The sequence below is a fragment of the Thamnophis sirtalis genome, unplaced genomic scaffold (genome assembly GCF_051295495.1).
Source record: "Thamnophis sirtalis isolate CommonGarterSnake01/CBP01778 unplaced genomic scaffold, rThaSir2_p1.2 scaffold_3, whole genome shotgun sequence".
Classification (NCBI taxonomy): Eukaryota; Metazoa; Chordata; class Lepidosauria; order Squamata; family Natricidae; genus Thamnophis; species Thamnophis sirtalis.
Window position 1 is genome coordinate 28957253 of NW_028261383.1, and position 13767 is coordinate 28971019.

Below are 13767 nucleotides of genomic sequence, written 5' to 3' on the forward strand. Positions count from 1 at the left end.
ATGCAACCTCCTTTGAGCTATTTTCTGCATAAACTCTTGTACATATTGGCTGGATTCAAACATTTTAATTTGCTAGGTTAACTGGATAGGTTACTAGCTGGGATCACCCCATATATTAAACCAAACAAACCATATTTAACATTTAATGTCTTGTGCAAGGAGTTTTTCTCTCTCCAGAAACACTTCTTATATGATTCAAATAGGAAGCTGTAGCCAATAAAAAGGCTGGTATTAAAATATAGTACCTATTAAAATACACACACACACATACTGTATATATATTAAATTTTCCTTCCTCTCAAATTGCAGCTCAGTGAAAGAAAAGTTCCTCTGTGTGTGTGTAGAAATCAAAAGTGAAAGCCCACATTTTAAAAATAAATCTAGTCCAATGGAAGATGACAACTCCATGGGAAAATGTGTCTTGGAAGCAAACTGCTCCATTTGTGGGGGAAATTTTAAGGACCCCATAATTCCTGACTGCGGGCACATTTTCTGCCAAGATTGTATTATGAAATGCTGGAAAGAATCTTCATCAGAACTTGCCTGCCCTCAGTGCAAGCATATCGGCCAAAACAAGCCACTGGAAAATGTGGTCGGATTACTCAAGCAACTAAGAGCTCAAGCAGAAGGAGACACCAAATGTTGTCAGAAACATCAGGAGCGTTTGGAGCTGTTCTGTAAGAATGACCAGGTCTTAGTCTGTTCAGTGTGTCGTGGATCTGAGGAGCACCGGGATCACACTGTCATCCCTATTGAAACAGCTGGTCTGGAGTTCAAGGTGCGGACTTTCCATTTATACTAGTGTTGGAATAAATATCTAGGTCCAGGTCCAAACTGGGAGAAAGGCACTGGAGACAAAATGGAGGCTGGAGGCTGATTGGAAAGAGGGTCCATTTATCGTTGAAGCAAAATTACATGAGTAGTTCTGGGCAGCAGACCACATGGAGTTGAGAGTGAGGAGTTTTTAATACCTTCTCTTGGGCTGTGCACTTGAGCTTCCTGTTCCTGTGCAAGAACAAGTATTCTATTGGCTGTTCTCAAGACTCCCATGGGGCCATGTGAGCAGAGGTGGGTTCCTACCAGTTCGGCTAAGAAGGTAGTAACTCGGCTGGACCTTTTAAGGTGCAAATGCATGTGTGCACCATTTTTTTGCCCACCGAACCGGTAGTAATGCTGGCAGGAACCCACCCCTGCATTTGAGAGTTATGTAGGGGTCTGAACTCCCAGATTTGATTGATGTTTGAACTCTGAGATGATGCAATGAAGTGGCTTGCATTCTGAAAGGGTGTAGGACAATTCCTATTGTGGTTGAGGGCTAATCTTACCTTTGTTAAAACCTTACAGCAGGGAGTAATGGATTACCAAATCTGCATTTCTAAAGCTGCCCCAGCTCAGTATCTGCTTGCTGGCAAGGAGCTGAGTTTCTGTCTCCTTTAAAATTTTCAAAATATTTAGGGGAAATATTTAATCCTGCCTTTTTAAAAAATATGTCTCAAAATATTTCATTTTTCTAGGAGAGGGAGGTAGCTTCCCACACTAATATGTATGTGCTTTTCTAGCATTACCCAGCCATATTGTCAGGGTTCCAAATAGCATCCAAAAGTAAATCAGAGTCCAAGGCAAAGTAGTGCTCAAAGTCCTAATTTATTAAGAGATCCACGTTGGCACATCTGGGGAAACCCAAATCTGAAAGCTTCCCGGTTTTCCCCACCCAGTTGAAAGTTCAAGATCTTGCCCCCACACCCACAAGTCCATCACATGGTCCAATCTCCACTGCCATGTTGGCAATTCCACCCATCTGATTCCTGTCAGGTGCAGAGACAAAGAATGACCTTGGCTTTCTAGAAAGAACTTTGTTATGGCTACATATCCTCTAACTCCATACAATCCTCGCTCCCATTTTCTCACAATTGAAAATGCATAGAAGAATAATAGAAAGTGTGGCAGGCCAAAGACCCAAAAGAAAAGATGGCTGCAGGCCTGACACATATCTTGATATCCCACCCAAGCCCTTCTGAATCTTTGTGTGGATCAGACCTCACTGATTCTTCCCTTTGATTCTGAAACCGAATCCTCAATTTTATGTTCAGTTCACATGGAAACTTACACGCTGTCTTCAGAAAATAATTACAGGCAGTCCTTGACTTGGGACTCTAATGGAGTCAGCCCATTATGGTCATAATTCATGATGGTCATAAAGCAGGTCACCCACAAGACTGACACAATTTTAGGGTCAGGAAAGGGGTAACAGATATTCTAACAGACTCTTGGTAATTGGGACAGGAATTTCAGTTGTAGGTTGTGATGATTGTAAGTTGGGGCATCCAAATGCCCAAACGTAAGCAAATTATGCAGTCTTAAGTTTGAATTACATGGTGTCAGGCCTGCAGTTCTATCCCTTTTAGGATCTTTGGCCTGACACACACTCTCTTATTTCATTATGCTGTTTCATTAGTGTAGTAGTTGGGAGGGGGGAATAGAAAGGAGTAGAATTGTGGAATGTATTGTTGTCATTCTTTTCTAGAAGCCAAGGTCATATTTTGCCTCCGCACCTGACCGGAACCAGCTGAGTGGAGATGCCAGCATGGAAGAAGAAGATTGGACCATGTGATGGATTTGTGGGTGTGAGGACAAGATCATGAACTTTCAACTGGGTGGGAATCCTAGGAAACTTCCAGAATTGGGATTTCATAGATGTGCCAAGATGTCTGACTTATTAAATTGGAACTTTAAGGATCATTTTGCCTTGGACTCTGATTTAATTCTGCATGATACTTGGAACACTGACACATGGTTGTTAACTGAACCGTGCATTTGTGTGGGAAACCAGCAAAAAATGTTGCAAATCACTATCCAGGGACCAAAGCATGCTTCTAGTAGTTGTAAATGTGAGCCAGTTGCTAAGTGCCCAAAATGCAATCATGTGACCATGGAGTGTGTGTCACACTTTAGAATGGCCAGAAGTGTTTGATGGGTTGTAAATCACCCTTTCCAAGGCCATCATATCTCTGAACAGTTGTTAAAATGACTTGTAAATCAAGGCTATCTGTAAAGGATTTTTCCAGGCTGACAAACTGATTAGACACAGAAAATGAGTACTAACCTTCTGTCCCAAAGGTGCTTTCCCCCACGAAAAGGTAACTCGACTTCCTTTGTTTTTAAAAAGAAAGTCCAGTTGCCTTTTAGGGGGAAAAAGCACTTTGGGACAACCATAACCAGGATAACTGAGGGAGTGGTGCGGTGGCCTAGAGGTGAAACTTTCGCCTTGAAAACAGGAGGCTCTGGGTTCGATCCTAGATAGAGACAGATATTTCTCTGGGTGCACTGAGAATATATCTGCTGAACAAAACTCCGCATTGGCGACAGGAAGAGTATCTGGCCATTAAAACACCCTGCTAGCTCCGTTCAGTTGCCAGACTCTACCCCGCAAGGGATCATGGGATTGTTAAAAGAAGAAGATGATGATCAGGATAACTGAGACTCTACATTTACTAACTTCTTGGTTTTTTTTTGTTGTTGTTTTGTTTCAGGATTTATTTTGTACTTGCCTGAAAGTTTTGAAGGAGGAAAGAGACGAGATTTTGCAGCGTCGGTCATTCATGGACTACGAATGCCAAATTCTAATGGTAGGTGACGGTTTTAAATGGGAATGATAATAGTGCCTTTGAGTCCATTGTTACGTCTGGTGGAATACAAGCTCAAGTCCATGGCCTGTACAGTTTCCTTGGCAAGCTTTTGGGAAGTGGTGCTTGTCATGTTTTCCTAAGGCTGAGAGAGAGAAGGACTGAGCCAAGATTCCCAGCTGGTTGGTGCCTAAGACAGGACTAGAACTCTTTCTCCTGGTTTCTAGTCTGGTGCTTTTGATCACTACATCAAACTGGCTCAACTTTGAAATTAGTAGCTGTAATTAAGCCATGATATTCCCTATGACACTGTGGAAGTGAAAGTTGGACTTGACTGAAGCAGATCAAGAAAAGAAAGATGATTGTGGTGGGGGGGCTGAAGGCTAAAACACATGAAGACCAGATGCAGGAATTGGGTATGTTTAGTCAATGAAAAGAAGAACTAGGGGTGACATGATAGCAATGTTCCAATATTTGAGGAGCTGTTACAAAGAAGAAGGGGTCAACCTATTTTCCAAAGCACCAGAAGGCAACTTAAGCAATGGATGGAAACTAAAGAAAGAGAGAAGCAGCCTAAAACTAAGGAGAAACTTCCTGACAGTAAGAACAATCAACCATTAAGACATTTTGCCTTCAGAAGTTATGGGTGGTCCAACACTGGGGGCTTTGAAGAAGGGACTGGACAGCATTTTTCAAAATGCTTCTTAAGCAAGAGTTTGGAGTAGATGACCTCCAAGGTCCCGTCCAACCAGGGGTGAAATCCTCTCGGGTCGGCCCAGTTTGACCGAACCAGTAGGGACGATTGTCCTTGGTTCTGCAAACTGGTAGTAAAGCATTTTTTCCCTGTTGGTCCACGCAATTGTTGGAAACTTCCTCATGCCCACAGAACCGGTGGCAAAAAAAAAAAAAAAGATTTCACCACTGCTTCCAACTCTTGTTATTCTATATTCTGCAAAAGTACTGACACTTTGAACTTTTCTGTTGGAGAAGACTCCTGAGAATACTGTGGACAGCCAAGAAAACAAACCAATGGCTCATTGAACAAATTGACCTAGAGTTCTTACTCACGGCACAAAGGACAAGAGTCAAATTATTCTTTGGAGGTCTTATGCAAAGACAAGACTCTTTGGGGAAGACTCTAATGTTAGGAAAGGTGGAAGTTGTCAAGTTTGAAAAACATTGGTTTAGAGTAATATGTGAATCAGGATAGCATGTCTGGAGTCATATCTTGCAATCGATTTCGCTTAATCTTGGTTATTAAATAAACCACAGGTAGCTGGCTTTGCATAGCCCTCAACTTAAAACAATTTTTAATATGGATTAATATTAGCATGATGTGCAATACAGTTGTAACTTTCGGCAGTGGTGGGATCCAGTTCCTGTTCCAACTGGTAGGGTTGGAATGGGCCCGGCAGCGTCCACGTGGATGTGCGCAGCCCGCGCATGCGTCTTACCGCCTCCGCGAGCCTCTGCGACGCTCCAGCTGCTCAGCGGAGTGTCGTGCAGGCGCTGTACATGCCATGCACATTGCAGAAGCCTTAAAAGACAGGTAAGGAGCTCAGGCGGGCGGGTGGGCCCTTTGGAGCACCCTACCAGAACAGTATCTGGTGCTCTGGGCAGGCTCTGGTACGCCCGTACCGGGGCATACTGCCTGCAACCCACCACTGCTTTCAGCCATAGAGAGAGGGCATTGATTTAAGAATGCAGGAAAGGCGCTCACCACTGTCAAATCTTTGTTGACCAGGAATTTAATGTTTCTATTGAAAATCTTGGTGGAGCATATGTGCCAATGTCACCATTGACTCTGCAGGCCTTAAAGGTCATGGAAAGTTCTTCAAGAAAAACCCCAAATCCCTGAGATGACACCCAATGTCATTGGAGGACCTCCAAGGATGACAGATGGCTATTTCTGCACTACTTTACCTTATCTAGAGTGTGCCAACTTCTCTGGTTGGAGTGTGCCAGTGCTTGTGGGTTGGGAAGTGGACAATGTAGCAAAAATATAAATAGGAGTGTCAAAGTGTGTTCAGCATTCCCCCTTGCTAAATGAGGCCCATCTTTATTCAGCTGAATACCCTGAATAAGACCTTCCCAGATAATAAGCCCTATCGGGCTTTTGAGTGCATGCACTAACATAAGCCCTCCCCTGAAAATAAGCCCTTCCCAAAGATATTGCAACACAACAGTACCCATGAGGTGACCATGCTCACTGCCTCCTGCACCTCAAAAATAATAAGACTTCCCCCAAAATAAGGCCAAGTGCTTATTTCAGGGGTCAAAAGAAAATAAGACCCTGTCTTATTTTTGGATAAACGTGATAAACACATAAAAAGCTTATCAAGGTACCGTATTTTTTGCTCCATAAGATGCACCTGACTATAAGACACACTCCCATTTTCAACCTTCACGCGCCCCATTTTTTGCCTCTGCGCATCACTTTTTGGCCTCTGCATGTCCCATTTTTGGCTTTTGCATGCCCCATTTTCAGACTCTGTATGTCCCACTTATGGCCTCTATATCCCATTTTCTGCCTCCACGTGTCCCGTTTTCAACCTCTGCATGCCCTGTTTTTGGCCTCCATGAAAGTCCTGCATGGAGGCCAAAAATGGCTGAAGGGTGGGGGCTGGTGGGTCAGTGGGACTTTGGCAATATTTGTTTTATAAGACAGACAGATATTTCCACCCACTTTTGGGAGACAAAAAAGTGTGTCATGGAGAGAAAAATACGGTAAATACCTGGACTCTTTTTTTTATAGCCATATCTGAAACACAAAAATATCTTAACTTGACAACATTTTAGTCATATTATCTCCTCTGTATGTAACAATTATCTATTTCAGCAAAGTTTACAAAGAAATGTAACATGAAGTGTTTTGACTTCGAATATTGTTTCTTTAAAGTATTTTTCCGAAAGTATTTTTCAGAGTATAAGACGCCCCGGAGTATAAGACGCACCAGAGTATAAGACGCACCAGAGTATAAGATGCAGCAATGTTTTGAAGAGGCAAATAAGAAAAAAAGGTTTTGTACTCTGCAAACCTCCCCAAAACGGCCCGTTTTTCATGAAAACAGGCCCGGTTTTTTTGTCAAAAAGGGCATGAATAGCCTTTAGGAAGCTTATAGAGTGCTGCTGGGGTGGGAAAATGAGTTTTCCACTCATTTTTGCCCTCTCCAGCCCCCAGGAACTCTCTGAATGCCTTCTTCATTTTGGTGAAGGGTGCGGAGTTTTGGGAGGCAAGAAATGCTGTATCCAGTGTATAAGACGCACCCAGATTTTCAACCTCTTTTTTGAGGGAAAAAGGTGCGTCTTATACTCCAAAAAATACGGTAAGTTAAAGGTGATGGGATTTGCTACTGCTGTTTGTAAATGTGTTTTCCCCTTTGGGACAGATTGTCTCTTCTTTGGTTTATTATAGAACCAAGTAGGAAGAAACAGAGAAGCCATGAAAGCTGATTTTGAGGAACTGCGCCAGTTTCTTAAAGAACAAGAGGACATTCTGCTGTCCAGGATGGAGGGGATGGAAGATAACATTGCACGGAAGAGAGAGGAACATTTTGACCAGATCTCCAAAGACCTCTGCTTCATAGAGGCTGCCATCTGGGAATTGCAGGAGAAATGCCAGCAACCGATAAATGAACTCATACAAGTAAGACAATAGGGTGGAAATGGGCAAGCATTCTTGCATCTATCCTTAGGCGGTGTTCCTTGGAGAAAGAATGGGCATAAACCATAAATATAGGGAGTGTGAGAAAGATGAATTGGTGTCTCCAGTTCACTCTCTCTGCCTCCATTTGGTCCAATTCTTCTCATCGGACGGACCTGGACTCCAATTGCGCAGAGCCAGCCAAGGCACCAGGGGAGAATCTGGAAGGACATCACTGGATTGATTTTCAAGCTGTTACCCCTGAGGACGTGGACAAGGCCATGGGAGCTGTAAGTGCCTCCACATGTGTACTGGACCCATGCCCCTCCTGGCTGGTCGCTAACAGCAGGGAGGTGACACGGGGCTGGATCCAGGCGGTTGTTACCGCCTCCCTTTGGGAGGGGTTCTTTCCCCCTGCTCTAAAGGCGGCGGTGGTGAGACCCCTTCTGAAGAAGCCATCTTTGGATCCAGCCGTGTTAAACAACTATTGTCCAGTCTCCAACCTCCCCTTTGTGGGGAAGGTTGTTGAGAAAGTGGTGGCCTTTCAGCTCCGGCGGTCCTTGGAGGAAACCGATTATCTAGATCCCTTCCAGTCAGGATTTAGGCCTGGTTACCGCACAGAAACTGCTTTGGTCGCGCTGATCGATGATCTCTGGCGGGCCAGGGATAGGGGTCACCCCTCTATCCTTGTGCTTCTTGACCTCTCAGCGGCCTTCGATACCATCGACCATGGTATCCTTCTGCGACGACTGCGGGAGGTGGGGGTGGGAGGCACTGTCCTACGGTGGTTCTCCTCTTACCTCTCGGACAGGTCGCAGTCGGTGTTGGTCGGAGGGCAGAGATCGACCCCTAGGCCCCTCAATTATGGGGTGCCGCAGGGTTCGGTCCTGTCCCCCCTCCTGTTTAATATCTACATGAAGCCGCTGGGTGAGATCATTTGACGGCACGGGATAAAATACCATCAGTATGCGGACAATATGCAGCTGTATCTGTCCGCCCCATGCCAACTCAATGAAGCAGTTGACGTGATGTGCCAGTGCCTCGAGGCTGTTAGGGGCTGGATGGGGGTTAACAAGCTTGTTCTCAATCCGGATAAGACCGAGTGGCTGGTGTGTTTCCCTCCTACTAATTGGCCAAGTTTTCCATTTCTCAGGCTGGGGGGGTCAAACAGTACGCCCCTCAGACAGGGTTCGCAATTTGGGAGTCCTCCTGGACCCACAGCTGACTTTTGAACACCACTTGTCGGCTGTGACCAGGGGGGCATTTGCCCAGGTTCGCCTGGTGCACCAGTTGCGCCCCTACCTGAACCGGGAGGCTCTCACAACAGTCACTCGTGCCCTTGTGACCTCTAGACTGGACTACTGCAACGTGCTCTACATGGGGCAGCCCTTGAAGAGCATTCGGAGACTTCAGCTTGTCCAGAATGCAGCCGCGCGAGCGATCGTGGGTGCACCTCGGTTCACCCACGTAACACCTATCCTCCGCGAGCTGCACTGGCTGCCTATTGGTCTCCGGATACGCTTCAAGGCGCTAGTCGTCACTTATAAAGCCCTTCATGGTATTGGACCTGGGTACTTGAGAGACCGCCTGCTGCCAATCACCTCCAATAGACCGATTAGATCCCACAGATTAGGCCTCCTCCGAATTCCATCCGCCGGCCAATGCCGACTGGCGACTACCCGGAGGAGAGCCTTCTCTGTGGCTGCTCTGACCCTTTGGAACGAACTCCCCGTGGAGATTCGAACCCTCACCACCCTCCAGGCCTTCCGCAAAGCCCTTAAAACCTGGCTGTTCCGACAGGCCTGGGGCTAAAGAGCTGTTGCCCCCGTCTTGAATGGTATGACTGTTGTGTGTTTTTAAATTATGTATTGTATTGTTATGTTTCGTTTTTATTTTTTGTCTGTATCCCCCCTTCCTTGATTTGATTTGTTAGCTGCCCTGAGTCCCCTTCGGGGGAAAAGGGCAGCATATAAATATAATAAAATGAAATGAATGAATAATGTTTCTGAAGATCGAAGACATACTGTGAATATCCAGGATGTGAGAATTATACATTGAATGGCACTGAGATCCCTCTTCTTTTTCTTTCCATCCATTCTAGGATGCTGGAAGCACCTTGAAGAAGTAAGTGACCTTAACACTAGAAATTGATCTTCTTTAGAGGGGGGGAAAATGACTTTTTTTCATTTGTCATTTTTGTGGCCAGGTGGATCCATGCAAAAGCAAACCAGAAGGATTGTAAAATTGTCTATTCATTGAGGGTTTATGCTGAAAGTCTGTTGAGATAATTCTTCAACTTGATCCTAAATTCTGTAAAATAGAAAATAAGATTAGGATGTACTAATGGATCATAGTAAATCATATCCTTACCTCTTAATGGTTCAACAGTAACATCAGCTAAAAAACATTCATCCTTTTATGTGAAAGGATTCAATAGCTTGATTTTGGTACTGATTACATATCCCAGATTGAATGGATGCTTAGAAGACATCCACGGTGAATGCCTAAAGGTTAGATTGTTAGCAAAGTGGCAGAATATCTGACAAGGGTGCAGAAGGACACAGATCTGGTTTCCGGATAGATTTTGGAAGCCTCTGCCTTGAAACTTGGAGAATGCTAGCAATCTTCAATTTTAAAACAATCTTAGTTAATGCACTGTTGAAGTTGCATATATATCTTGCCATCTTTCAAGAACGGTATTTCCTTCCGGGACTACTCACCTCCTTGGGTGGAGATGGTCCCTTTCACCCAAAGAATAGCAATAGCAACAGCACTTAGACTTATATACCACTTCACAGTGCTTTTACAAGTTTCTCTGAGCGGTTTATACATTGCCCCCAACAATCTGGTTCCTTTTGCCGACCTTGGAAGGATGGAAGGCTCAGTCATCCTTTTTTTTTTTTAAATTAATTTTTTTTTATTTTGTTACATAAACAACACATGCCCACACCAGTGGGAAAAGAAAAAATCAAAACACAAAAAAGACAAAAAAACAAAAACAAGGCAGGGAAAAAAAAGGAAAAACTAAGGAAAAAACAAAACACAGGTATATATTATAAAAAAGTATATCAGCTGGTTACAACATGTTTTGGTGCATCTCTTCCATTAAGTCATATTAATTCAAATATCTTAACTCAAATGTTTACCATATTGACATCATTATACTTCCACTTTTAGTTGACTACAGTTATTTAAACATCTTTCATCCTTAACTATGCCAAAGATTTAATCCATAACCACATGCTAGCATTTCATTTACTTGTTTGTAAAATCCTCTATTAACATCAAATCCTCATGTCCTGTTTTAGCTAAACATCCATAATATTTAATACCAAAAATTCCATCTTCCATGCATATAGTTTATTATCATTCTCCTTTCTTTATGTAATTATATTGTATATCGTAACATTTTCCCCATATTAGTTAACATTTAACTGTATATAGTTTTATTTTATTTTTTAATAGTGATAATTATTGTGATTAATAACCTTTGTATATGGTCCAAAAATATTTCCAACCTTCCCTTCTCATATCCAATTATTATTTATCATATCAACTCCACATTATATACATTACTATCATTATCAATTATTATTCAACTATGTCTATTACAAATAAGAATAATTAGGTTTAGCTAATTTTGAATTGTATTCTTCCATCTATCAGCCTGTGTCTCTCCAATAACAAAACCTCCTTAATCCTATTACCATTCGTGGATCAAGTTCTACAAACGTCTTTATAAGCAAGTCCAAACAAGAAGATCTTTGCACCTTTTTGCTTAAGGCGCCTCTCATATAATGTTGCCGTCCTCCGTTTATTCCCCTTTTCAGCTTGTCTTTAATTCTCAGTGGTGGTATCGAAAATTTTGCAAATGATGTTTCATAAAGTATAAATTCTTTAATGCTTCTCATTCCTCCTGTGCTCTGTCTTTTGAAATAAATCTTCTGTATGGCTGCCCCCCTTTCAAACGTTGCATCTCTTTCTCCCTCCGAAGTAAACCAGACGCCCGAAGTGTCAGCAAGTTGAGAATCTTTAAACCAGATGCCCGGAATGTCAGCAAATTGAGAAACTTCATTTCTGACATTCTTCATTTGTATTTCAGGAACACTCAAACATTCAACATTCTCACTTTTTTCTTCATATTTTGATGTTAAAAACAGCAAATAGTCCAATTTTTTTTCAAATCTATCATACATGTCAGACAACTTTTGTAACACGGAAAGAATCATTTGAAATGAATCATTTGAAACTTGCATAGACGCCATATTGTGACGCAGTTAGTATTTTTTCCTTTAGAGGCTTTAAGGTATTTGCAAGTAAAAACAAGCTGGGAGCTGTGCAATCTTATCTGATCTTAGACCAACACAGCCAAACAATAAAAGTGTCAAATTGTAGGGAGCCAAATTATAGTAAATTGGTTTACAGCCCACTTACAGAGAGTCAGAGGAGATGTTGAAGTAATCTTTCCTTTGTCCATGTAAGTAGCATTTAAAACATTTAAGAAATAGGGTAATCACCGGCCATAAACCCATAAAAAAAAATCCAATTTGCCGCTAGATTCTTCTGTTCTTTGGTTTCAATTAGCTTAAATTTTTATGCGGACCTTGTCTCTGAGTAATAAAATCAGCTTACCAGTTGAAAACACTTACGCCATTCTTAGGGGCAACCTGCAGTTTCGGTTAGCTTACAGCTAATCCAGAAGGAACTGGCAAAGGAGTTTAAATTCCAAGACCCCCAGATACTTTGCGAACGTCTCTGGGGTCACTGGATCTCCTCCAACCTTTCACTGTCTCTCCGGGACAGCTTGGGTCTGAAAAGGACCGTCCAATTTCCTTCGGAATAGAGGAATTTCAGGAATAGCCTGAAAATCTGTCTTCTCACTGCTAAGCCCCGCCTTCTTCCGGAAGGCTCAGTCATCCTTGAGCTAGTGAGACCCAACTGTTGGCAGCCAGTGATCTGCAAAGGTAGCCTGCAGTACTGCATTCTAACCATTGCGCCACCGCAGCTCTTATGCAATCTTAGCAGTTACTGGTGTGACATCTTACACTAAATTGTTGATATGGCTATGTTTATTAAGTGAATCCAGCCATTTTGGTTTGGATAAATGTAATTTATAGCTAACTATAGATTATCAGAGTGTGAGATAGAAACACAACAGACAAGAAACACACCCAGAAGTACTAGCACTAACTTTATCTACAATGACATTAATAGAATCTTGCAAGTCTGAAAGAGCATCTCTTCCTCCTCACCTTTACAGCAGAACAAACTGGGGAGGGTCTCTTGCAGTGGTGGTATTCAGCTGGTTCGGACCGGTTCAAACGAACTGGTAGTGATGACCTGCAGGTGTGCCCTGCTGCCTGCCCCGGTTCTATGCCATCCTGTTTAGCCATGTTTTTTAAGCTGCGTGTGTTAGATATTAGCAACTGTCATAATGGTTTCCACCAAGGTCCTCTCTTCTGGTGGGAACAGAGATTCAATCTCATTGGTCGAAGGGTGTGACAGCTCCCTTTAAAAGGGCTGCTGTCAGACTGAACCTTCGCTGGATTGTACATAGTTGTTCTACTACAATAAAGAGCTGTTGTTGCCTAAGCCTGAGTGTGCCTTTCCTTTACCCAATCTAACAGCGTGCATGTGTGCAAGCTGCCGCACGAGCAAAGTGCATGCACGGAAGGCGCATGTGCTCATGAAGCAAGTGTGTGTGCTCACAGTTTTGTTGCGTGGCAAACCGGTGGTAAAATTATGTCAAACTCGCCTCTGCCTGTCTGACCATTGCCAATTCTTCTGCTCTTCCACCTGTTTCTCAAAATCATTCTCAGATATGAATCAACTAACCAATTATGACAATCAATAAACTGATGAAACCCTGGCTTGTCCTATGCGAATCCAAACTGTATACAGTAGTTATACTGAGTGAGATTGACTAAAGAATTTAGTCAGTTTCCTTTGTTACTCTCTATTAACTCAAGTTTGACTCACAGCATCCACTGCTTTAGTTCACACTATGCTAGCTATAACGTGGTTTGTTTATTTTTTGACTTTGAAAATGATGCGATCCTCGGTGATTATTGCTATGTTGGTGAGTTATGCGTAAGCAAACCCTGGGATCATGTGCCATGTGAATTAGTCACACTCTCTAAAATGCTTTTGTTCCTCGTTTTTCTTATGTGATTGTCCCCATGCATTCTGAATTTAATGGTTTGGTAACTAGCTTTTATGTTTCCCCAGGTTCTTGACAAAAGAAGTATTTGATAACTCAGTGATTTTTCCACTGGGGCTAAAATGGGAAATCTGGGACCTGTGTGATTTAAGGGCCGTTTTGAAGAATGCCACGAAGGAATTTAAAGGTGGGAGATGTGACTTGGAGGGCAGTACCCCAATTCTTTCTTTTCTTAATACCGTATTTTTCGGAGTATAAGACGCACCTGAGTATAAGACGCACCAAGGTTTTGAAGAGGCAAATTAAAAAAAAGGTTTAGCACTCTGCACCCCCGCCCCAAA

The 13767-nt window shown here is 42.8% G+C and overlaps 1 protein-coding gene across 1 annotated transcript; it reads left to right on the forward strand.

Moving 5' to 3' along the window:
• The first annotated feature begins 388 nt into the window (after window positions 1-388).
• LOC148047744 (tripartite motif-containing protein 10-like) lies at window positions 389-9498 on the forward strand. Its single transcript, XM_087708121.1, has 4 exons — window positions 389-778; window positions 3531-3626; window positions 7039-7269; window positions 9368-9498. Exons 1-4 carry the CDS (start codon window positions 389-391, stop codon window positions 9392-9394), a joined length of 744 nt encoding a protein of 247 aa, XP_087564247.1. The 3' UTR covers window positions 9395-9498.
• The last annotated feature ends 4269 nt before the right edge of the window (window positions 9499-13767 follow it).

Bases quoted from the DNA above. Each gene is read 5' to 3' on its own strand.
- LOC148047744 (XM_087708121.1), top strand. From the start codon at position 389: ATGGAAGATGACAACTCCATGGGAAAATGTGTCTTGGAAGCAAACTGC. The intron at 779-3,530 runs GTGCGGACTTTC...GTTTTGTTTCAG, and splicing joins CAGCTGGTCTGGAGTTCAAG to GATTTATTTTGTACTTGCCT. The intron at 3,627-7,038 runs GTAGGTGACGGT...GGTTTATTATAG, and splicing joins ACGAATGCCAAATTCTAATG to AACCAAGTAGGAAGAAACAG.